The sequence below is a fragment of the Nuphar pumila genome, chromosome 9 (genome assembly GCF_984573655.1).
Source record: "Nuphar pumila chromosome 9, dmNupPumi1.hap1.1, whole genome shotgun sequence".
Taxonomy (NCBI): Eukaryota; Viridiplantae; Streptophyta; class Magnoliopsida; order Nymphaeales; family Nymphaeaceae; genus Nuphar; species Nuphar pumila.
In genome coordinates, this window is record NC_143257.1 from 122,921,107 (window position 1) to 122,945,532 (window position 24,426).

The 24,426-nt window shown below is 37.4% G+C and overlaps 2 protein-coding genes across 4 annotated transcripts in view; both read right to left on the reverse strand.

The window, feature by feature from the left end:
- Positions 1-4,805: 4,805 nt before the first annotated feature.
- On the reverse strand, positions 4,806-7,730 carry LOC149829216 (uncharacterized). The gene is made up of 3 exons (XM_090017223.1): positions 6,753-7,730; positions 5,021-6,698; positions 4,806-4,876 (listed from the first exon to the last, which is right to left on the reverse strand). The coding sequence occupies exons 1-3, from the start codon at positions 7,728-7,730 to the stop codon at positions 4,806-4,808; spliced, it is 2,727 nt and encodes a 908-aa protein (XP_089873349.1).
- Positions 7,731-10,538: 2,808 nt separating this feature from the next.
- The window catches only part of LOC149829217 (uncharacterized), a 126,567-nt gene continuing 112,679 nt past the window's right edge, over positions 10,539-24,426 (reverse strand). Inside the window, exons 18-24 of one of the 3 annotated variants that reach the window (XM_090017976.1) lie at positions 18,725-18,769; positions 18,419-18,640; positions 12,397-12,503; positions 12,249-12,299; positions 11,965-12,049; positions 11,197-11,461; positions 10,539-10,989 (exon numbers count right to left, since the gene is read on the reverse strand). In XM_090017976.1, the coding sequence (XP_089874102.1) occupies positions 11,297-11,461; positions 11,965-12,049; positions 12,249-12,299; positions 12,397-12,503; positions 18,419-18,640; positions 18,725-18,769 (675 nt within the window). In that variant the 3' untranslated portion in view covers positions 10,539-10,989; positions 11,197-11,296. Of the gene's footprint in view, positions 11,068-11,196; positions 11,462-11,964; positions 12,050-12,248; positions 12,300-12,396; positions 12,504-18,418; positions 18,641-18,724; positions 18,770-24,426 lie in introns of those variants that run through there. The other 2 variants (XM_090017975.1, XM_090017977.1) reach the window with 2 other exon arrangements.

The window sequence follows — 24,426 nt, forward strand, 5'->3', positions numbered from 1 at the left end:
AAATGTGTATTTTTATTTTTAAATAATTTTTATTAATATTTTCTTATAAAAATATTTTTTTATATTTTTAAAATTATTTTTTATTGCCAGAAATGCCAGATTTATGATTTTTTTTCAATTTCTCGTGAGTTTTTGAAAAATGAGATTTTGCCCATTAAAACGTTTGTCACTATGGCTGTAAGTTAATGTACCAAGTAATTTTTTTATATTTCACCCAGAACTTTTTTTTCGATTTATCACGACATTTTATTTGCTGACAACTCTAGAATTGTCACTGTGCTATTAATTATCCAGACTGCCAAGGCCATGTGCACTTGAACGTTATCAGAAATAAACAACCAAGATCTTTGTAAATCAAGAACTAGGGTAATCCACCCAAACAGCCATCAAGGGAATTGGTTGTTTTTTCAACAAAATTAATCACATCTCAAACCAATCTTCTTTCTACTAAACTTTAGGTGAAACAGCATAGCCTATCATCACATCATGAGCAAAATGGAAATTTTTTCCAAATAAAAAAAGAAAGAGTTCAACACTCAACTATTACTTTAGATAACATAAAATCAGGATCTAGGCATGATGGCATCAGGATGGTGCTCATAGCTATAAAAGCATTTGGCTTGCTCTAAAAACTTTGAGAATCCTAGTCTGTAGTGGGGCCCACATTTCAATAAAAAAACTCTGCCCACCCAAGGGTGAGACATCAATTCAATTCATTTTCAATATCAAACGATGTTAAGTGATTGGTTGATGAGCACCATGCTTATGTGATCACAATTTCTCTGATGTCATTTTGTGGTTTATATCCTTATGGTCCTTTACGAAATTGTGCAAATCTAAATATGGGACCAACTTGTCTCAACCCTATCTATAAGTTTCATATGTCTTAACACCCCCACACAAATTTTTGAGTCAATGGTTTTAGCTCAGCCACGGCAGAAATCATGCCAAAAGTGACTAAGTTCATGAAGTTAAGTGCTTTCATTGCCCTTGGCCTTAAGATCTTTGTTCTTCCAACTATGTCAAACATAACCAAGTTCATGAATTCCAACCCTTCCATTGTCAATAATGATAGATTTGACGTGGACCATTTATTTATGTATTTATTTTTTTCATATAATTTGCATCTCTAAGGATAATCTTCAGCGCCCTCAATCTAAGGAGAATGATTGGTTCTCCTAAAAGGATCACTTTCTTCATAGTTACAATGGACATCTCTCTCTAGTCATATAGACATGGGTTTATATTTGGTACAATCGATTGTATCTATAATATAGTTTGAATCTAATGATGTGAATTGTTGACACAATCTAACCTCATAGATGTGTTCAGCATTCTCGATTTAGTAGGAATAGACTCTTGTTGGATCCTGTTTTTCAATAAAAAAAGTTTTTAAGAGTCGGAAAATTGATGTCTTCATAGCTATTGATTTTTGGATCACCGGAAAAAACTGTATACAGGTCAGATTCTGGCGATCCAAAATCCAATTCCCACTAAACAAAACCTGTTGATCAGTTGTGAGAAAACAAACCAAACAAGGAAGTTCCACCCCATTTTTGCACATATAAATGACTAGCAAATCTTAACCCTGCAGACACACGTGAGTAATTGGTTCCTCCTAATGTTAGGAGGGTGCAACCGACCAAAATTTTTCATTTTTCTCCATTTGATTCATGAATCTAACCTTACAAATGTGACTTATGTTAAGTAAGAATCAGCTGTTGGATCATCTGATTATGAAATGTAATAATTCTTTTCAAGGCTTCAAAAATCAATATCCCACAATCTTTTACATTTTTAGAACTCAAAAAGTGATGTCTTGTCGAAAAAATACAATGCAGCAGAGGATTCCTATCAAGTTGAACATGCTGAATATATGCGCAAAGAACAGGAAGATGAATGTTACATATGGTGAAGACACCAAAACACAGAGGAGATGCGTGCATAGGGTGTAGTAGTTACCGTAACCAAGAAACATGTTATGGCTCATGACAAGATGCAAAATTTGCTAGGACCATCAAACAGCTACTACACCCAGTGGTTGTTAGGGGTGTCAACCGGTCCGGTTTGGTTTAGATCCAGGTGGAACCAGACTTGAACCAGATTTTCGGGCATGATATCGAGTCTGGACCCGGGTCTAATCGGTCCACTATAAGAAAAATCATACCCAAACCCGATAAGAACTACATGAACCAAACCCAAACCATACCTGGTAAAACCATATTTTTATCATTTATTCATTGAAAAATTGCAGGTCTTAATATGAACTCGGGTTGAGTCCGGGTCTGGTATAAAATTTCACAAACTATATCCGGGTCTATGTATTAATCGGACCTTCGGGTAGAGACCCAGGTCTTACTATTTATCAACATACCCAGACCTTATAGGGTTTGGTTCGGGTCAGGTCCGGGTAAACCAGGCCCATTGACACCCCTAGTGGTTGTGGACCAAGCATCATCAATTTTATAGAATGTCCTAAAATACAAATATGGATAAGTCTAGGAACACTTTCATAAGGCCATTTGCTGTTTATATGTCATGTCATTTAAAGCCACTTCATCACGAACATGGTTGGACAACTCCAAGTGGGTCCCACCTCTTCTGTATCCCTCTTTCCATCCTCGTGATTATCCTATAAGGAAAAAAAAAAGAGAGATTTTGACAAAATCCTGTTTGAATAGCAACAACATTTTCTTATGGTGTGAATAAGGCAAACATGTGGTCCCTCTTTTTGGCATCAAAATCCTTTTGTATGCATGAAAATGAGCATCCCATGAAAAGATGGAGCAAGAAAGGGGGATCTCAGATTCAACTGCTTTGCTTAAAAGTTTTTTTCAATTAAAGTTTAAACTGGGTGCACCTCATCTCAATCCTTTTCTTCTTACTCCTACCACAAATCTTTAAAACTCAGGAAAATGTCGGCAAGGAGAAATCTCGTAATATTATAAAAAGAAGAAATTTTCTCAAGATATATGCACTCTAAAACTAGGCAAACATGTTCTTATCAGGTTAATATCAGGTCAAAACCCAATATTTTCAAAATAGGTGATATTTTTAAAGCATCACATTTTTCGGTGCAATATCATCCTTTGAAAATAGCATGATAGGTTCAAAATATCGGCGATATTTGTGACTACGCTCCTGCCACGAGTTCAGGATTCAATTCCATATCCTCTATCAGAACTACATCATCCACCTAGAGGCAAACTTCGTTATGGTGATTGATGCCCTGGTCATCTTTTATCATCTCAGGTCTCAGCATATGGAAGTGAATTTGTCTTCCAACTTTGTTATCTTTTAGCCTTCAGACTAGTGTGGCAATCTATTAGCTCTTTCTTAGGTCCATGAAACCTCATAAATATCTATCACTAAATTAGTGCAAGGAAGTATTTATAAGAATTCATTAAGGAAAGCACAAGAAAATGAGATGTAGGCTTTATAAATTTAAAGCAATTGGTTTGAACTGAGAATTTTATATAGTCACAGATATAAATTGGATTTACTATTATTCAAGAGTTTAACAGGTATTCTGAAAATGGAAGTTAGTAATAGTATCACCTAAATTTCACAATTTACAAACCTTCCATAATGAAATTGTCACGGTTTATTGATTCATTTAGCTCATCTAGTTATAAACATATAGCATAAATATAACAAAATAACAGAAAAATATTGCAAACATAAGAACCCAATCAGTGGAACAGGTCATGAAAATATGAACAAAAAGAGTACATTTCAAATAATAATTGAGTAAACCATCAGTCACTTTGACCAATCTTCAGCTTTAATTTGTTTTCTTCATCTACCACCATACATCTACAGATACATATTTAACAATTGAAACAAATATAAAGTAGTAAAAAAAAGAAAAAAAGAAAAAGAACCAGCCATTGGATTTCTACTAGAATCTTCGTAAAGTTTCATGAGTGATAGTTTCACAAATGCAAAAAAAAACAGCCTTTGGTATCGCGGGAAGGCAGTCCAACTGGATTTCAGAACAAACCATTAGGTACTTGCGATAGGACGTGTGAAAATGACAAAACTGCAGTTTTGAAAACTACCTCTGAAGCATTGTAAATATGATTCCTTCATCCCTCTTATCATAATAAAAGCCATAACTCATGATAAGGCATGCATAAATACTTATCCAAGCTCTTGAAAATTTTGATTCTTGAAAAACATCTTGCAGCAATAAATGCTCCTTAAGAGGCAATGTCTAATCCAGATATGGAGTTTCTGTGCCACAACTCAGAAATGCATGTTTGGATTGATAGAGCATCAGGAGTTCTGGCTCCACAATAGATACATCAGGTTTGATATCCAAGATCAGGAGTCCAATAGCCAGCAAAATCTAACTTCAATGAGTCGCCAGCTTAATGTTTCAAACACATACAGTATTTTCAGCACAACCTGGATTTACAAATGTGTGCAAGAACCCTCAAACATAACTGACCTCTTTAAAACTCATCCACATGATAGAACAAAGCAATTACTCAAGAGAGTGACTGACTGTTGTTATACTTGTATCAAATAGGGTTTAGGATCTAGGTTTGTTCCAAAACACAACCAAACAAACCAACGTGTCCACTGCACTAAAAGCCACAATGTCTCCAGCATTCCTGTTATAACCATAGACGTTTGTTAAATTGAGCCTCTCTTGAACCTTAGTTGAATTGTCGTATGAGATGTGGAAGGTCTCCATACAGTTGTAAAAAATCCTGACGATGACAATGGGATATGAAAGCTAATGACATATAACTGACTTCAAGCAATCTGTTACACCTCTAAGCAAATTTGTCAAATACCTAAACAGCGGTATCAGAATAGAGCCATCTTGAACTTTCACCAGTTACACGTTTAAGCCATAGATCACAGACTGCACAAGTAAATTATACTAATAGACATTATAAACAGATAAAGACTAATTCTATATATTATTTTAATAAAACTGACCTATACAAGCATCTTCAGCAAGGTGTGTTAATGGCTCATCCTCAACTAACTGCAGCTAATGACATACTTTGAGGAGTAACATCCGTTTCAGAAAACTGTTTCAGGGTAAAGCATGCCTGCCGAGCTTCATCATGCATCCCCACCATGGCACAAAGAGTAGCCAGCCATACATGGGTGCCATATGAGGGATTTTCCTTTCTTTTCTGCTTCAGCTGATTAACTGCCTCCTTTGAAACCCCTCCTTTGATCAAAATGATACCAAGTGTTTTGTATGTAGAATCATCTGGTAGTATGCTAGATTTAATCATGTGACAAAATGTTTCAACAGCTTCTCGAAATCTCCCGGTTGAAGCATATAAGCAGATCACGCTGTTATAGCTCAGTGTCTTACTAAGAAGACCAGATTCTTTCATGTCTTGCGCAATATGTGCTGCTTCACCGAGTCTTGCAATCTTCTTATATAGGCAAAGAATCATTGCATAAGAGAATTCATTTGCCTTCCCTTGGCACTTTAAATCTTCAAAGATTTCTTCCGCATGGCTAACCATAGAATACTCACTATATAGATCAATCATACAATTTGAAGAATATACATCAGGTCCATCGTCCGATGACTGGAGCAACTTGTATATCTCTTCTGCTTCTCTCAAACGCCCAACTTTGGTGTATAGCTTAATTAAAGAGTTGTAGATAATTGGATTTCCAGTAAAACCTGCATCGTGCATCATACAAAGATATTTCTGAGCAGGCTCAACACTCCCAGTTTCAGCAAATGCGTTTATTAGAATACCAAATACAACAATATCTGGCTGCACACCAGAGACAACCATATCTTGAAAAAGCTCCTCCGCTTTTTCCAGCTGAGCTAACTTGACAAAGCTAGAAATAATTGCACAATATGGGACACAATCCTCTACAAATCCACCCTCTTGCATTTTGCTGATGTAGCTTCTTGCTTTATGAGGTAGTTCGGCACCTGATAGTATCTGTATTAGAGAATTATATGTGCATTTGTCAGGAAGAACGCCATGAGGCTCCATATTTTCGATCATCTGACAAGCCTTGTCGTACATCTTTGCTTTTCCGTAGGCCTTGATCATCACATTGAACTCCATAACACTCAACCTCTGCCTCTCTGAACAACAACTAAATACCTTTTCAGCTTCCAACAAGTAACCACGCTCACCATAAGCATCAATAATTGCAGAATAGCATTCGGAACTCATCTCTTCACTGAGATGAAACCTCTCAAACCAAGCCCATGATCGATCGAGCTTACCAGCATCTATGTACATTCTCATCAATGTCGTTTGGATGAATTCATCAATATGAAACCTCCTTTGGTCCATTTCCATGATGAGTGATTCAACTTCTTCAACCATACGTCTATCTGAAAGTGCATACAGAAGAGTGCGGTAGCTCACATGGTCTGGCTTGAGGCCAGATTCTTTCATCCTTGCAAAGTAACTCGATGCCATATTGATGTTATTATTCTTTACATGCAGTGACATAAGTATGTTATATGTTCTTGTATCTGGAAGGCACCTGAGTTCTTCCATCTTCAACAGAAGAGCATCTGCCTCTTCGATACGGCCATGATTGCCGCAAACGTGAATCATTGTATTGAAAGTGATCGTGTTGGGAACTATTCCATCTCTAAGCATCTGATTGAATACATTTGAAGCATCTTGCAGTTGACCAGCCTTGCCATATGTATCAATTAGAGTATTATAGGTATATGAACTGTAAAATTTCTGAGGCAATGGTGCAGCACTACCACTGAGTTGTGATTCCTGCATGCGATTCTTGCCATGCTGCTTTTCATTGCCGTCCTTCATTGAGCTATCACCATTGTCATTAAAATTTTCACCCGAGGACCAATCCTTGAAGAATTGCTCTGCTTTTCCAAACTCTCTTGCTCTCTTAAATGCTTGTACAACAATCCCCATCGTGACCTCGTCGGGTTTCATCCCTCGGTTCTTCATGTTATCAAGCCACATAAGAGCTTCATCTTTTGACCCAGCTCTACTATAAGCATCAATTAGAGTACCATATGTAGGGTTAGTGGGCATGATCCCCTGGTTCTCCATCTCTTCCCAAAGCTCGTGAATCCGATCCCATTGACGCGATCTCCCAAGAATTTTGAACACAATGTTGTGATGAATAACATTCACTTCATAGCATCCCTGTTCCTTTAACCACCGAAAAATCTCAAGTGCACGTTCCCACCTACATTGCTCCTTGAGTATTATACTCATCTCCTTGCAATTCAGATTCTCTTCCCACGGCTTCAAGGCTTCGTCTAAATCCTCAATGTCATCTAGTGCTTGCAGCATCGACGGAATGCGTCCACCATAAGACAGCCCCTTACGTTTAGAAGTCCTCTCTCCACCGTTTCTGGGAAGATCTCTACCACCATGTTTAGTTTTCTCCACTGCACCAAGAGGTAAACATTGCCGTTTTTCATTTCGTGGAAGATTTATACCTCGATGAGCACACCGAACATCTACAGAATTATACCCACAATCGAAATCTCTGCTTCCCAAAGAATTTACGCACTCACTGCCAGATTTAACAGATATAAACACACACCCACAACTTAAATTTCCGTTTTTTGAAGGCTCCACAATACCAACATACCCACATCCCAATTTCCCGTTCTTTTTAGCATTTCTAAAGTACCCAGAACTCGAATTCCCCAACAGACGATACTCACCCCTTCTAACAAAATCTAAGCACTCCCGTTGCGAATGCAAGCTTCCAGACTTTACCTCCATCGAGAAAGCAAGATTTGGGGAATTCCCATCGTGATAATATGGAGATTTTTGCATGTATAGCTGCATCTGAGCCAACAAACAGTGTAGAATTCGTGGTTTTTCTCGATCTAAATTACCAAAACAATCAAGAAAAACTAGGGAACAGGAAATCTGATAACAAATGGAATGAAAACCGTTGATTTTAGGAACAGCGAAAGGAAAAGAAGGGAAAAAGACGGATTGAAAGGAGACCTTACTCTCTTTGCCGGCAAGAAAAACCCTAGTCTACACCCTCTAAACCCTCTTCAAAAAATCCGCAACTGATAAGGGCCGCAGTTGAACTTGGGACGGATATATGGATCCGGTTGGATCGATCCACTTTCATATCCATCACGGATTTGGTTCGGGTATGGGGTTTAGGGGTGAAAATGGATCGACTTTCTTCGGACCCTCAATCTGAATTCGACACTTTATTTCCAGATAAGTCAGGAAGGGTAATTGGACCAGATTCGAATTTACATATTCGGGTCACTTTTGGACTCGGATTGAGTTCATATCAATGTTTTATATCAGATCCATGTTAAAATGCGGAATTAATCCAATCTGTTTGCACAATTCACATGTAGGAACCTTGATTTCCATCTTCTTTTACTGGATCCAATATCACCACACATATGTGAATCTAGATTCAATCTTACCTGATCAAATTTTGTTCAGACTCGGATTTCAGATCAGACAAGACCCGGGCCATATCCAGCACAATTCAGTGAACCCGATCTAATCACATACTACACTTCGGGATTGAATGGAACATGATCATACCGAGTCTGGATCTGACTAGCTTAAACTGATTAATTAAGTATACTTTTATATGCCCATGGGGGGTTAGCGTAGTGGGGATGGGGCCTTGGCTATCAGATTGGTGGTAAAGGTTCAATCCTTGTGGGCATCACCTCCCTTCTCAAGCCAACGCCCAGCATAAGCCCTTGGGGCAAGGGTCCTAGCCACGGAGATTTTTTCCATCGGGGGTCGTTCTATGATCTACAATCAAATCGTCAATCAGATGCTCTTCACATTACCAACTCTAAATGGATTTAATTTTCTTCAGATATCCAACCCAAATCCAAATTGTTGAGATCCTTAGAGCCACTGAGTGATTTACGAGGGGTGTTTGCATTGCCGTCCCCACGCCAACCATGTGAGCCCCACATGCCCCGTATCACGTACCAGTACCAAATACTGGTATGAAACTCGTTTCTGAAACCATAGAAAGGAGTATCAAAAGTTTAAGAAACCTGCCCCAATTGAAACACATACCAACTTACACAGAGAATAGCAAGTTCGTTTCTATTATTTTTTTTTGCATACAAACAACAATTTCATTTTATAAAGGCATTATTTTTATAAAGATTTTTAATATTATAATTCATAAAAGAATGTATTAATACAATAATTAATTGATTTACATATTGTGTTTATCAGTTTCAATATATAGGTATCTTTGTAAAAGTATACACTACGCATCAACCTTTTAGAAACTTGTACCAGTTATTTAGAAACCGTACTAACATTTATTAGAAACCCCATCACTATTTTTTGGAATCGTATCAATATGCTTTTCAAATAAAAGTGTACCCAAACTTTTTAATTTCTCACGTACCTCGTACCCGTTTCTGACAACTATGTTCTGTGCACCCACACAAATGCGGGACGTGCGGACACTCACTGAGTGCTTCCCACAGACAGTGTCCTCAGGACGGACACAAAAAAATGAGGGAGCTGGACAGTGTGGGACAGCGCATCATGTCCTATCTGCAGACAATACAGGACAGGATGCGCTGCTCTGTCCTGTCTGTGAATCAAATGGGCCCTGAAGTAACCATGCTCTGATGGAGCGGGTGAACCAGCCCAACTCACCAACTTCTAATTGATCCACATATATCCAATCCATAGTCCAAAAATATCATGATAAAGTTAACATTTTTTTAAACATTTTAAATATCAGGGGCAGCAGTCTACTTCCTCACTCGCAAACATGTCGAGTTGGACTTGGGAGAAGGTAGCAACCAGTGAATCCTAGTTGTTCAGGGTTTATGCCTTTGTGAAAGGGCCGCATCACAGCTCAGCTAACTATGACAATTGATCAACTTGGGGTTCCGATTTGGATGCAAAACATAATACTTTATTCGAAGCTGATTATTAATCAGATAGCACCTGCTTTACCGAATCCTCCTACTATTCAGATTGAGATGCAATCAGATATCTGACCCAAACCCGATCGTTTGACATCCCTAATTCTGGCCAACGTTCAATTGTGCTTGCTTAAGGCACCTGTAATTGCTCACCAGAGGTTGTTAAGTTCGAGCAAATCTACCCATCCGATGATCACATGGTATGCGATGGGCCGATGGCTATCTCAGGATGGTAGAGAAGAGATAGAGAGTAGGGGCCTTATCGGAGAAGCTTTCAATTCCTTGGGATCATCACATCACACATCACTGTCTCCACTGTCAACTTGTTATTTTGCGACGGGGGAACATCCCCCACCAAAATGTCTCACAAGGATGAGAGACCAAAAGGCTCTGATAGGATTTAACAATCAAGCTTTCCGATCCTTGGTGTATGCATTGGGGACGTCTTGAAACCAGCAGCAGATAAGATTCAAGTCTTCTCAAGTCGTGTGCAGGATTCTCTCTCTCTCTCTCTCTCTCTCTCTCTCTCTCTCTAAACATGCGCATGCATGCCTAGGCATGTAGAAACAAACACACACACACACACACACACACCAAGGACAAAAAGCTTCAAAGATTAGAATTTTACTGATAACAGTTTATTTTCACAATAATTAATTCACACTCAAAGATTTCTGAACGCTAAACGTACAGTTTCAAAAGTCTAGTTGATACCATTCATGCACAATTTCATAACAGAATGATGGGCACGCATTGATAGAAACTCATTACTGTCATCTTTCCTCATAGCACGTTCGAATACAGGAAACTTGTGATGGAAGGGTTTCCCTTTTTTGCTAAATCCATCTAGAGATCTACACATCTACAAAAAATAGCAAAAAAAATTGACACAAGGATGGATGGAAGAATGGCACATTGTGAAACAGGCATTTGTAGAACAGAATGATCAATCATCCACCTGGAGTGTTGCAAATATCAACCAATCCCCCCAACAAACATGACAGTCTATTTCCCTTTGTGCCGCTTAAAATTGCCTTTGCCACAAACTCAAACAAGGAACTTTACATAGTCCATTTTTCTCGCTCCTCCTGAAATTTGAACAAAGGAACTAATTGTGCAACAAATTCATAGCACTGGACCAACAAGTTCATATGCCCTCTAGATACCTGAAACACAGTGATGAAAACCAAGTCTAATAACCCCTTATTTGATAAGCAAAAAAAAAAAGGAAATATAGTATTCTCTCTCACACAAAGAGGGCTGAAGAGTTTACAGTACCATGCACAGCAGCTCACCTAATTCATTTGCAACAATAAACAGGCAGGATGATAGAACCAATAGCTGGAGCAGAGCCACTATAGACAACAATGAACATCTGTATGTAAATTGCATATCTCAAGCCATCTTCAGAGCATGCTGCAACTGTGAAAATACTGATGGATGCATCCTGCTCATGGCTGAATTAAAGTATGATTCACCATGAATTGCAGAACATGCACGAAGATTCTCTCTTAATATGTTCTCCAGTGATAACTGCTTTATTGGATCAGATTCTTTGATCTGAAGACGAAGGAAAATAAAAAACAAAACAAAAAGGAATTACGATAAAGGTAGACTTCTTTAGTTTCTCTAATGCATGCACTCTCCTGAATTTTTTAAGTATGAGCAACATGCTCAATAACAAAATCAATTTCCAATGCAGGCATGAAGACTATCAAATTTCCACATTTATATTTTAATGTATTTCCATTACCTTAAAACAATATACGATTACAAGAAAGAAAGTTTCAACATATAGTTCTCATATCAAGTTTGACCAATAGCAATTCCTAATGGTGAGTGTAAAGAATGCCCTACCAAGCACACATGCTTGTGCATGCACACACTAAGAAACACATGTACACGTGCAAATGGACAAAAACATATACACATGCACATGCATACCATACAAGTGCGCATCTGTGGTCATGCTCACAAACACATCAAGACCATGCAGAGAGTGAGGACACATGGAAATAAATTTATAACTCCACACTGCAGCAAAATATAGATGGAGAAGTCACCTGTCTCCTCCTCATCTCTGTAGTTGAACTGGTACCAAATGAATTACCTTCGTTCTGGGAACCAAGAGAATCTGCATCAGCATAACTGCATGAATCAACAGATGCAAGAATGCTTAGTTAGTGTGAAAACCAGACTAAAAGGGCATGATTCACCTACATCAAAATTCAATATGTACACCACAGGCTGATTAAAAATTCAAAAAACATTCTTACAACTATGCTAAAAGCTTCCCAATAAAAAATTAAACTTCTTGAAAAGCCAAAACACTAAACAGCTCTAGCACCTGGATTCCTCCTTGGCTTCATCATCATCCATAACTACACTGGTACACACACTGCATGAGATGAAAGTTGGAATGCTTTAACTGCTTAGCTTTGTGCAACCAGAAGAATATTCTACGGCATCATGAAATATTTTGTAACAATAATTACCTGACTATTTGTTCAAGCTTTTCAAGAATTTGGGTTTCTCTGAAGTTCAAACTAATAGCAAGAGCTAAGGCACAAGTCTTCCTTTGGATGAATGGAACATTGTCAACCTACAGAGGTCGGGAAAACTGAAGTTTTACACACTTGAAAAGATAACTATATGATAGATCATAACAAAAGCATTTGTAACTTTCTCAATAGGAGAGAAAAGGAAAAAAAAAACAAAAACAGACCCTTGACACCAAACAGAGGAATATTTTGGAAAAGAGACTTGCCAAAAGTGATGCCACTTTGTGCAATTTGGCAAAAACTCACAGAAACTGTTGACTCATTATGGTTAAAACCTTCATTAATACTTTTAAAATCTTGGAACTATAGATTATTATCCATCAACCAAAATAGATGAAACATAAGAAAAAATCCACCAAGGGAAAATCTACAACATCGGGATAGCTCTATGGTACAAAACAAATTGAACACTGCCATAGTTGCCAAAGCAGGAAGCAAAAGGCAAGCTGCCATTTTGAAATAGTGCTACTGGCTACCATAGTACTTGCTCCTCTGGATAGGGATGAAAATCTAAAATTCACCAAAGTGTTCATATTTTCATAGCAAGAATGTCATGGTAATGATATGATGGCAACAAGCACTGGCAATTACTACATGTTGGAATTTGGATGCCTCTGCAAAAGTGGCCTATTCTTTGATTGTTTTAAGCTCTAGAATGGTTCATGTGATGTCCTGGCTGCTTGTACACCATTTACCACTCTGTCAAACTTACAAATGGTTGGTCCATCCAAGATTCTTTTTAATGCACAACAGCAAGTGTGCACTTATTGTAATGAAGTAAAAAGAGCACTCAAACCTCACACAAGAGGTACAAAATACACTCAAAATGTGTTCACTCACATAAGCCACCAAGGGCCAACAAAAACACAATTAAAAAATATATATTATTGAGAGAGGAATGCACAAAGAATGCATTAGGAAAAATCATAACATTTAATGGGACAAGGGGTCCCTATTTATATACAAACAAGAGGGCCAAGAGGACCCACATAACTGTTGAAAAAGCCCAAACAACTAGAAATATTGTTGTTGGAGATTCCCAACAGCTATATTGACTAAAAGACAAAACTGAATATAGTTGTTGAAGATTCCCAACAACCATATTGACTAAAAAACAAAACAAAACAGCTATATTGACTAAAAGACAAAAAAAAGGTCAGTTCTGCCTCTAAAGGGCAGATCCTATTACATGTACAGAATTACCATTCTACCCCTAATGGGCAGAGCCTATTACATGTACATAATTACCTACAGGACGGGTCCCTAATAGGCTAATATGGTGTAATTACCAAAATACCCCTAACAGGTATTTCCTATACAACAACAACAACTACGCCTTCATCCCAAAACAATTGGGGTCGGCGATATGAACCAAAAAAGAAAATCATCCTGGGTCTTCCACATGAATCCTTCTCCTCCAATCATTTCTATCCAATGCCATGTCCTCGGTGAGGTTCAAAGCATTCATATCCTTTCCTATCATCTCCATCCAAGTCTTCCTAGGCCTACCCCGACCTCTTTTAACTAATATGTTTTCCCATTTCTCCATCCTTCTAATTGGAACATCATTAGACCTTCGCCGAATATGTCCAAACCACCGTAAACGATTCTCTCTCATCTTATTTTCAATGGGTGCAACGCCTACCTTCTTACGTATCTCTTCGTTCCGAATCTTATCTTTTATTGTATTTTCATACATCCATCTAAGCATACGCATCTCAGCTACACTCATTTTTTGAATATGATGTCTCTTGGCAGCTCAACATTCCGTACCATATAGTAAAGCGGGCCTAATAGTCGCCCTATAAACTTTCCCTTCAACCGCAATGGCATTCTACGATCGCACAACACTCCAGTTGCACTTTTCCATTTCATCCACCCAACCTTTATCCTATGATTTACATCTCCATCAATTTCTCCATACTTTTGAATGATAGATCCCAAATATTTGAAACAATCATCCACCGGTATTTCTTGCTCACCAAGCTTCACTACACTCCCATCACTACTTCGTTGCTTACTAAACCGACATTCCATATATTCTGTCTTACTCTTACTCAACTTAAAACCTCTTGCTTCCAATGTTTGTCTCCATAATTCTAACTTAGCATTAACCCCAACTCTAGACTCATCAATCAAAACAATATCATCAGCAAACAACATACACCACAGCACATTTTCTTGAATTGATCTCATAAGCTCATCCATCACTATAGCAAATAGGAACATAAATTTATTTTTTCTATCTTGTATTTCCTATACAAGATAGAAAAAAATATTATATATATGACATATAGATATATGCATGAACATAAAAATATGTACATAACAATATGTATATATATACATGTTACATATACATGAACATATTTAAACACTTATAAATACTGCTGGAAAAATCAGATAAACCACATATAAGGTTGCAGAAAAATGTTTGCCAAATGATCAAGATCATTAATTGAAAATAGTTCCCATGATTATGCTAGTGAGTAGAAGAAATAAGTCCCGAGAGCTGCCAGATGCCACCTCAAAGGTAAACAGACTTTTGACCAAAATCTCCATCATTTCTGTTCATGCAATTGCACTATAATAATTGTTTGATTTTTAGGATCTCGTGAACACGGCTTTATTACTATTCATCATTGAATAAACAGCTTTCTAACCTTCTTATGGAAGAAGACCTAGTTGAGGATATCAATCGATCGAGTTTGGGTTGGAAACATTTAGTTGGATTTGGCAGAACATATAAGATCCAATTAATAATCGGATTCGAATCTGGTATGCAGATTTTAGATCTGAATCCGAATAGAATCCAAATCCAAATATGTATAAAATGTATCCAATCAGCTATCAGACTCGGATTCAGCATTTTGCTTTTCCATCAATCTTTGAATCTCAATCCAAATCCGATTAAATAAACTTCGATAATGTCAGATACAGTAAATGCTTACATCTGAACCAAACCAGACCCGTCTACATCCCTAGGTCTAGTGGCTAACCACAGGCATACAAATTCCTGTTATATGTATATGTCTTGACATCATGTCCAATAAGATACAAGATAGTGCCTATACTATCTTGACCAGCAATTCATTGTCAGCTATGACAGCTCATACACATCCGATATTAATGTTGCTTGGGCCTCTTTTATGTAATCACACCTTCTCTAGGGACAGGAGAAATCGACCATGATAATGGCAAAATGTGAAGATATAAGAAGTCCAAATATGCAGACATGCTAATTTATGATGAGTAGTCACTTGTAACTTTCAGCATCAGCTTTTAAGAGCCAGGTGGGAGCAGTCTTGAAACTTTCATAACAATAAACATAATGATATTACAAATCCTTGGACTACATATCAACAAGTGGAGATGACATTTAGCATGTATTTCAAGTTTTCAACTATTATTTGTGAAAAGAAATATATTGGAGATTATGTGGCACACTTAAATACAAAACTCTGCAAGATCTATCCGAGGGATAGGGATTTGACATCCTTAATTATGAGAGCAAGAAAACATTCAGTTTCCTGCAGCTAAGTTACCAAGATGTCCCTTAGGTTGCCATCGGCCCATCGTTCATCATGAATGGCCAAATGTCTTGAAAATAGAATTTTACTTGCCTCAAGAGAAAGTGACATCCAACACGCTTACCTTGTACACGAGAATTAAGAACTTAAGGACTATACAGTAACCCATTTATGAAGGGTCTTTTTAAATGTAGACTTTTCTCTTTTGGACTAGTGATAGCATTTCTAGAATATGAGAGTGAAACAAGTACTTTTTTCCTTGGTTCAGAATAACTGAGTTTTATGCAGAAATGCTGATAATGATGGAGTAATGAAATTGTACTAAGCATACCAAACAAAACAATCACTAGCACATCTTAGAAAGGACAGTAAGCAATCCCTAGGATGATAAGCTTCCACAAAAACTTAATTTGGTTCAGAAGAATAAAGAAAAATTAAGCAGACAAATTGCATCAATAATAAAAAAATTATTTGAAGAGCACTTTGCCACTTCGTTCTTTTTTAATAGTAGGCAACACAATGTTTTGACCAACGTTATGACTAAAGATACAAAGCAAGAACCAATTCTTCCACCCTATGTGCATTAAGCATCAAATAGCCCAACAGAAGGGGGAATATTTTTTGTCTTATTAATTTATATTTTTTTACTGTACAAATAAGTGCACTATAGATGCTAACGTGGCCAGGATTCACATTATGCATTCATATTAGCAGAAGCGGAGGGGCGAAAGCATTGGTTCCTAAACATAACAACCTGGTTACATATAAATCCAGATTCAAGGCAAAAATACCTTCCCGACAGATTAGTCATGTAGAGATTTTGCCCAGCCGAAAGAATGGCTCAAGTGCGTTTAGGCAGATCATGTCTTTGATTACATCCATAGCAAAGAACTGCAGTTCTTTTCAAACAGTAACATCTCCTACATGTATACAAGGTCAATCATTACAAACTATGGACATTCAATAGTTTCAAAGGCCCTGACCAACAAATGGCATGGTAAACCTCCTTCAGAAATGCTTTTCTCTCATGTTAACTGGGAACCATGAACATAAATGTTTAGACCAAGGTTGCCATACTAGGAAGCGGAAGGAGGAAACGATAAGGGAAGCAAAAGCGAGAAGCAAGGTATTTTAAAATTTATAGGAAGCGAGAAACAAAGTATCAATTTGAAAGCGAACATGAATAAAAAAAGAAGCAGTATGAGAACTGAATAGGAATCGAACAAGCAAAAAAAAAATTGTTTACTTTTATATTTCATGATTTTCAGTAAAATAATTAATTTTTTGTTAAAATCTAACAATGATGGTTACCAATTTAGAGAGCACATTGAAAGTGAGTGGAAGCGTGAGAGGAAGCACATGAAAAACATGAAAAAAAACGTAAGAAAAGCATATAGGAAGCATGGGGAAATCAAGATTCCCATGAAGTTTCGGAAGCGAGGAGTATCGTGATTCCGAAGTGCGTTTCTGAGAAGCATACTTCCCACCTACCTAAGAAGCTTCCGGTAACTCTGGTTTAGAGTCTTTAGACACCAGTGTTTTAGCAAGCAATCTTTCTACCAAATTGACTATGACCATTGATGAAAAAAATCACAAAGAAAGAACATCCAAGAACATTAGGCTACTGAAAGTCCAGTTTTAGGCACAGGAAACTTCCATGTTCACAGCTTTGCAAATCAAGAAACCACTGTGTTTGACGGTGAAACAAATCTCTTCTGGACTAAGGAAGAGAAGCCCTTTATAGGCTACTTGATTTTTGGCCTGTGGTGTATGTTACTCAGGAAGCACTAACAAAAGTCTAATTGTTCAAACCAACTACTACTTGTGATATATAGTTGATGAGCACTTGTCCAAGATATGCACCTTGATACATAAAATACTGATTAAGTGCAGATCACAACCAACCAATAACATTTCCAACTGCAAGAGAACCTCCAGGAAGACAAAATATGATATAACCATGTAGGCACTGTTGCAGAACATGGAACGTATAAATAGCCAACACATGAGTTCATAATGAATTTACCATAAATATGGCATAGTAATGAACAATAACTAACAGCAAAAAGAAAAAAAAACTATAATCTCAGAAATATGAATAAGACAGATATATAAATGACGAAAAGTAGGAATGAATGCGCAATTTACATTGTCATTCCCGATGAACCTAGGATCTGCACAACGGATGCCAGGCAGCAGCATCACAGGGTTTAGTAAAATAAAGGAAGTATGCATTAACAATTATGACCACAAGTCAAAGATAGTTAACATAATTAGAACCAAGGAGGAGCAGGTAATGAATCAAACAAGAAAGAAGATACAATCACATAATTATGAATATCAATGGGAAAGACAAAAAAAAATCCAATAAGCAAATTATTTATCAAAGAAATTGACTATTGAGATAAACATAATCATCACAGTACCTTTTCAAGCCATACATCAACCAAGGAAAGGAGCACATTCTGGTCTAAGGAAATCCCAATTTGCTGAAGTCTTACAGAAAGAGATGGTTCTGATGCCAAATGTACAAGATAGTTGGTGTTCACAACCATCAGCCTCGCCAGGATGGATCCTGCTGATGCTTTTATTGCTGTTTTGGAAGGATTAGCATCATCAGCTCCACTCAGGCATGTTATTGCCAAACTCTGGCAAAAAAATGAACAAAATAATACACCAGCTCAAAACAAAATTCCAAGCAATATACAGGAACATGATGCAAGGAATAGTACCTGAAGAACCGTGTTGATCAAAGGAGGTGCATCCTTGGGAAAGCACTGTAAGTGCAATAAGGAGATTACATAAAGAACCATTTTGCAAAATAATATTGCACAACCTAACAGAATTCATGCCCTTGAGACAGAGAAAGAAAAATTGAAGGTCAACAATGTTATAATAAGCAATCAAGCATAAATCACAGTTTTGTTAAATTGTTCAGTGTGAGAACATCACTCTCAAGCACCATTATGTTAAATTGTTCAGTGTGAGAACATCACCCTCAAGCACCCATTATGTTAAATTATATATATATATATATATATATGGGACAGTCAATCCAGTTTGACTGCTCTCAACAGCTAGAACTTTTAGCTGTTGGGAGCATGGCTCCCAATTGCAATGTTGTCTCTCTTCTCCCTTTTCAACTCACTCCTCTATTTTTGTGTATAAATAAGGGATGTTCTCCCCTTTGTTATGTATGCCTTTTGGCACATTTATTCATTGAATACAAAATATTTTTTATATTGCGTGCCTTGTGAGTGTTCCCTTTTGTGGTATTTGTAAGTGTGTTCTTTAGAACACTTGTGTGATTTCCTTTGTAGGATTTGTGAGTATGTTCCTTGGAGAACACTTTCGTTATTCACTCAAGTTAAATATTAGTGGATACTTGGTGTAACGACCCCAACTAATCCTCGTAAAAATAGTGGATTTTTTTTAAAAAAATTAAACAATTGCAGAAACAAACACAAGGACCCAGGGTCTCACAGATTTAATATACCAAATCACAATCATACTGTGCATTGAATCAATGAAAAATAATCAACTTTATTAATCAATGAATAATGTCAAATAACTAAAATAGTAAAATCGTCTAAGACATAATGAGCCAATCTGTCAGGGAACCCAGAACTAGTCATACAAGACTCGCAATCTCCAGCTAACAAGTCAAATCATTACTGAGTACCCGAACCTGTAAAATAGTTTTTGAAAACGAGTAAAAACTAAAGTCTTTTGTACGAATTCTTCTAAAAATCTAAACAGTAAAGAAATAGTATAAACAAAATTCATGCATAAATTTCAGAGGAATATCACACCAATAATTTTCATTTACCACAAACAATTTACCATTTGAGCATTTGACAAAATATCATACAATAACAATTATCATGCAAAACAGAATAAGCATGAATGCATGAACTAATGCAGAACAATAAAGATGCATGATTCAATATGCATGCATGAATAACTTATTAAGTTATTTATCAGAGTTGCTTTTGTATGCATGTCCCTAGTAAATGCACATTATTTTAATTTTCATTTATCCTTAAACCCGTAGATACTCAAAATGACTACAAATTTCTGAAGTCCAAGTTAGGTTCCTAATTGTAACTTAACACACAATTTATATTTTATTACTGAATTTCACACTTGTTTCTCGATCGATATCAAGAATCAACATCATCCATCGGAACATTAGAAATCAACATCTAATGTCGAAACATCAGAAAAATCAGTATTCATTGATGTCATTTTTTTGGTACACCAATAATTACAGTTGAGTCAACACCACCACCCTTAAGCAAAGTGGTTGAATTTTCCTAAAACCGTGGTTGGGAGGTGAACCACTGTATCCGATTTAAGGGCACAATCGCACGAAGTTTTAGTATCCTCACGGTTTTCTCAAAACCGCCATCCAAGATTCGCATACTGTAGAAGGGACATTAAGAAAGAGATTAATTACACAATTTGGTCTATTTTACCATTTTAAATAATTTCAAGTTATTTACACAAGAACCGTTTTACAAATCAACAAGCAAAACCACACTCAGGCTCTGGCCTGCCACAATTTAACAGTGTAATTAATTTTAGAAAAGCAATAATTTTCATAAATAAATTTTGCAAAGAATAAACAAAAATAACAACATTGGAACACATGCTCCTGGCCCGCAGTGGTTTACATCTTACCACACAAGCATCTCAAAGTGATTTATGTATCTTTCACAAAATTTTAGTGACCATGCAAAACACACCTTATTCAAAACATGTTCATAATGTACATTCAAACACACAACATGAATGCACATAAAGCCAAACACATACACATGCGAACAGATGCTTGGATGCATTATCATGATCAATTTCATGCATAAATACCCAAACATGCACAAGATCATATTTATGCAAACATCAAACTAACTTCAAAATTGTCATGCGTATGAGATGCATATTTGCAACATTGTATTCGAATGCATAAGCATACATAACCAATAAAAATATATAGTCGAATACATAATCCTGCAATCATATGAATGTGGTATGAACACAGCAGAACAGTTCAGATTTAACATCCAACACAGTGCCAATCTCATCAGATTGCAAACTACCCAACATGACGGCGGTCTGATCAAAATGCACATGATCAAACCGTGGCCAATCTTATTAGATTGTGCATACACAAATAGTGGCAAACTCGAATTAGATTGCACATGGGCAGAAAATGGCAAATCTGATCCAAATTGCACACACACGAAAAGTGGCAAATCTTGTCCAGATTGCACACACACGAAAAGTGGCAAATCTGATCCAGATTGCACACACACGAAAAGTGGCAAATCTGATCCAGATTGCACCTACGCCAACAGTGGCAAATCTTATCAGTTTGCATGCACATATATGTTAAATTGTAATTTATAAGACAATGTATTTTCTATATATATTTTATATATATAAAAGAAGATACATATACAATTCATATATGTATATGTATTCATCTACTTGTATACTATGTCACAGGGATTCAGCCAGATATGTGCCGCACCCGCGTCGACGCGACGCGGGTGCGGGTGTTGCACCCGGTGCGGTCAACCCAACCCTGGGTGCGGTCAACGCACCCAGGGTCATTTTGGTCTATTTTTTGATTTTTTTTTATTTTGCCCTGTGAAATGGTTTGCGAAATTTAATTTTTTTTTCTTAACAGAACCAATGCGCGCCACCACGTAAGACGACTCTTCATCAAGCTTCTCAATCGAATGCAGATATGTCAACATAAATCTGACAACCTAATAAGTGCGTGGGAAACCCCAAGGAGTTTTATAATAACGGTTTCTGCAGAGGTGTGGGCCCCCCCAGTCACAGTCACATGGGCAACTGAAAGCCCCCTGTTCACGTGACCATTTAATCCAGGGCCTTCCGTGAAAGGCTCTATGTTGGCCAGGAGGAGGTGGGACGGATGAGGGATTTGACTTGAACAGTCTGAGACCCAAGGGCGCATTCATAATTGACGGGCATCCCAAGCACATTGTAAGGTCGCTTTCGCCTCCACAACTTGATGCAGACTATCGTAAAAACACGAACAGCCCTTAGCCAATTAGCCCTCTCCTGTAGTTATAGAAAGACCAACATTAACATTTTATGTATAAAGTATTACAAGGAAAAAGAATATAATAATAGTAGTAAGGTAAAGCAGTAGGGGTGGGGAGGAGATTACATCAGTAAAGTATTCTTCGACAAAGAATTATTGTTTGGTGGGGGAATGTGGGAACAGTGTGGGTGCCCTGTGAAATGGACCCGCGCCGGGGGAACCCAAAGACCCCTTTGTATATATATATATATATATATATATATATATATATATATATATATATATATTTGCCCCTGCCGCACCCCCGCACCCGGTTTTTTTTGGAAGTGCTGAATCCCCGCACCCGCACCGATGTGACATAGCTTGTATATATAAAATATATATTTCTTTATTGTATTGGTTGTAGGGGTATTTTAGTCATTTCTATATTTTACGCATATTCATGTTTTTGAATATGATTGTAATTCCTCCTTTTTATTTTTTTATTTTTTTATTTTTTTTCATTTCTTATTTTTGTTTTCTTTATATAATGTTTTTGTACACAGTCAGTGGCTGACTGTGTACAGTGTACAACAGTCAGCCATTGACTGTGTACACAGTTTTAAAAATATAGACGTTGGGCTGATTCCCGTCTCTAATAAGAGTTGTTGGGAATAGCCCAATATCTCTTAAGTTTGCTTATAAATAAGGGCTATGTGAGCCCATTGTATGTATGTATTAGAGTAAGGAGTTGTCTCCTTAAGCTTATAAACACTGTGCATTTATTGCACTTTCTTTGGTGTAAAGCTTATAAACACTGTGCATTTATTGCACTTCTTTTGTGGTGTAAAGCTTATAAACACTGGGCATTTATTTTGTGTATTGAGTATTTGAAGTATCAAGTTATTTGAAAACTTGATTGTTTGCAAGGATTCTTCACATGGTATCAGAGCAAGGTTGGAGAAAAAAAAAGGATCGTGTGGATTCAAACTTTTCGGGTGCCTCGAAAAGTGTGCCCTCAATTTTTTTGGTGATTGAAGTGGATTCACTTGTTCATCCAATATTTTGTACACCTCTAGGGACCTGTCTCATAAATATTACCTCCATTAGAGAGCTCTAACTCTTCGTCAAAGAGAGATGACTATAAGAAAGTATTTTGCCGAACTCTCTTCTATTTGGGATGAGCTTGCTATGCTCGAACCCAAGTGGAGTGGAGAAGCCATAGAGCTTCGTTATAAACAATTGGAAGAAGATAGATTTTTTAATTTTTTGAATGGGCTTAGGCCTGAATTCGAACAAATCCGATCTTCTATTTTATCCGCCTTCACTTCCCCCTCTCTTGAAGATGTAATTACTAAACTAAGTGGGGAAGAGACTCGTATGGGTATAAGCAAGAACAACCCAAGTATTCTAGCTACACCTTCCTATAATGAAGAAAATGAAAGAGTTAATGCCGTCTCAAGACCGGGGAGCAACTTAAGGACCTACAAACCTCCTCACTTCAAGAATCAAAACTCAAGTGGTCAAGGAGAGAAGAAGGATTATAGCAAGCTTTTATGTCATTTTTGTAAGGAACCGGGGCATATCAAGCCTATTTGCCCAAAGTGGAAAAAGTTACTTGCCATGGCTACTACATCCCAACCTCAAAAGGAAGAGTGCTCGTCATCTTCAAATGGAGCTCTTTCATTGCAACTGTTGAGAATAGGTGGTTTTTAGGTTAAGTTGTTCTTTATTAGAGGTTTTCTGAAATACTTTTTTCATAAGGTGTTAGATGTAATTTCTTTGTTTTGCCTCTCTCTATTTAATATAGAGAGAAGCCCTAATGAGGGATCGAGTTTTTCTGTTTTCTTTGTTCAGCCGTCTCTCTCTCTCTCTCTCTCTCTCTCTCTCTCTCTCTCTTCCAGGTTCGGTTCATCTTCTACATGGTATCAAAGCTACAGCCGATCGTGGGAACGTGATCGACTGTGAAGTGGGAGCGTGATCGTGCTCTACCAGAACTCAGTCGATTCATGGAGGCTTTCATGATCATGATCAAACTTCGATCACGCTGAGTAATGTTCTAATCAGGTCAACACTTTAAATATTTTTTTGGCATTCAGCTGGTCGTGGATGCCTGCTGTGGGTGTCGTATCATCTGCTATGGGTGTCGTATCATTTGTTGGTCGTGGATGCCTGCTGTGGGGGTCGTATCTCCTCGTGCTCGTCGTGGATGCCTGTTGTGGGTGTCGTATCTCCTCGTTTTTTTTGTTTTCTCTCCTCGTGACTACCTACGCTGTTGGGAGTTTGCTGCGACCTGGTGGTGCCGAGTCTTGCTGCTGCTATGACGAGTTGTGTTTTGGTTCATAAGTTGTCGAAGGATATTCCTGATGGGTGGAA

Coding starts and splice junctions, on each gene's coding strand:
- LOC149829216 (XM_090017223.1), bottom strand. CDS start 7,730: ATGGAGGTAAAGTCTGGAAGCTTGCATTCGCAACGGGAGTGCTTAGAT. Junction 6,699..6,752: donor AGCAGCATGGCAAGAATCGC/ATGCAGGAATCA, acceptor CAGAAATTTTAC/AGTTCATATACCTATAATAC. Junction 4,877..5,020: donor AACGGATGTTACTCCTCAAA/GTATGTCATTAG, acceptor TTACTTGTGCAG/TCTGTGATCTATGGCTTAAA.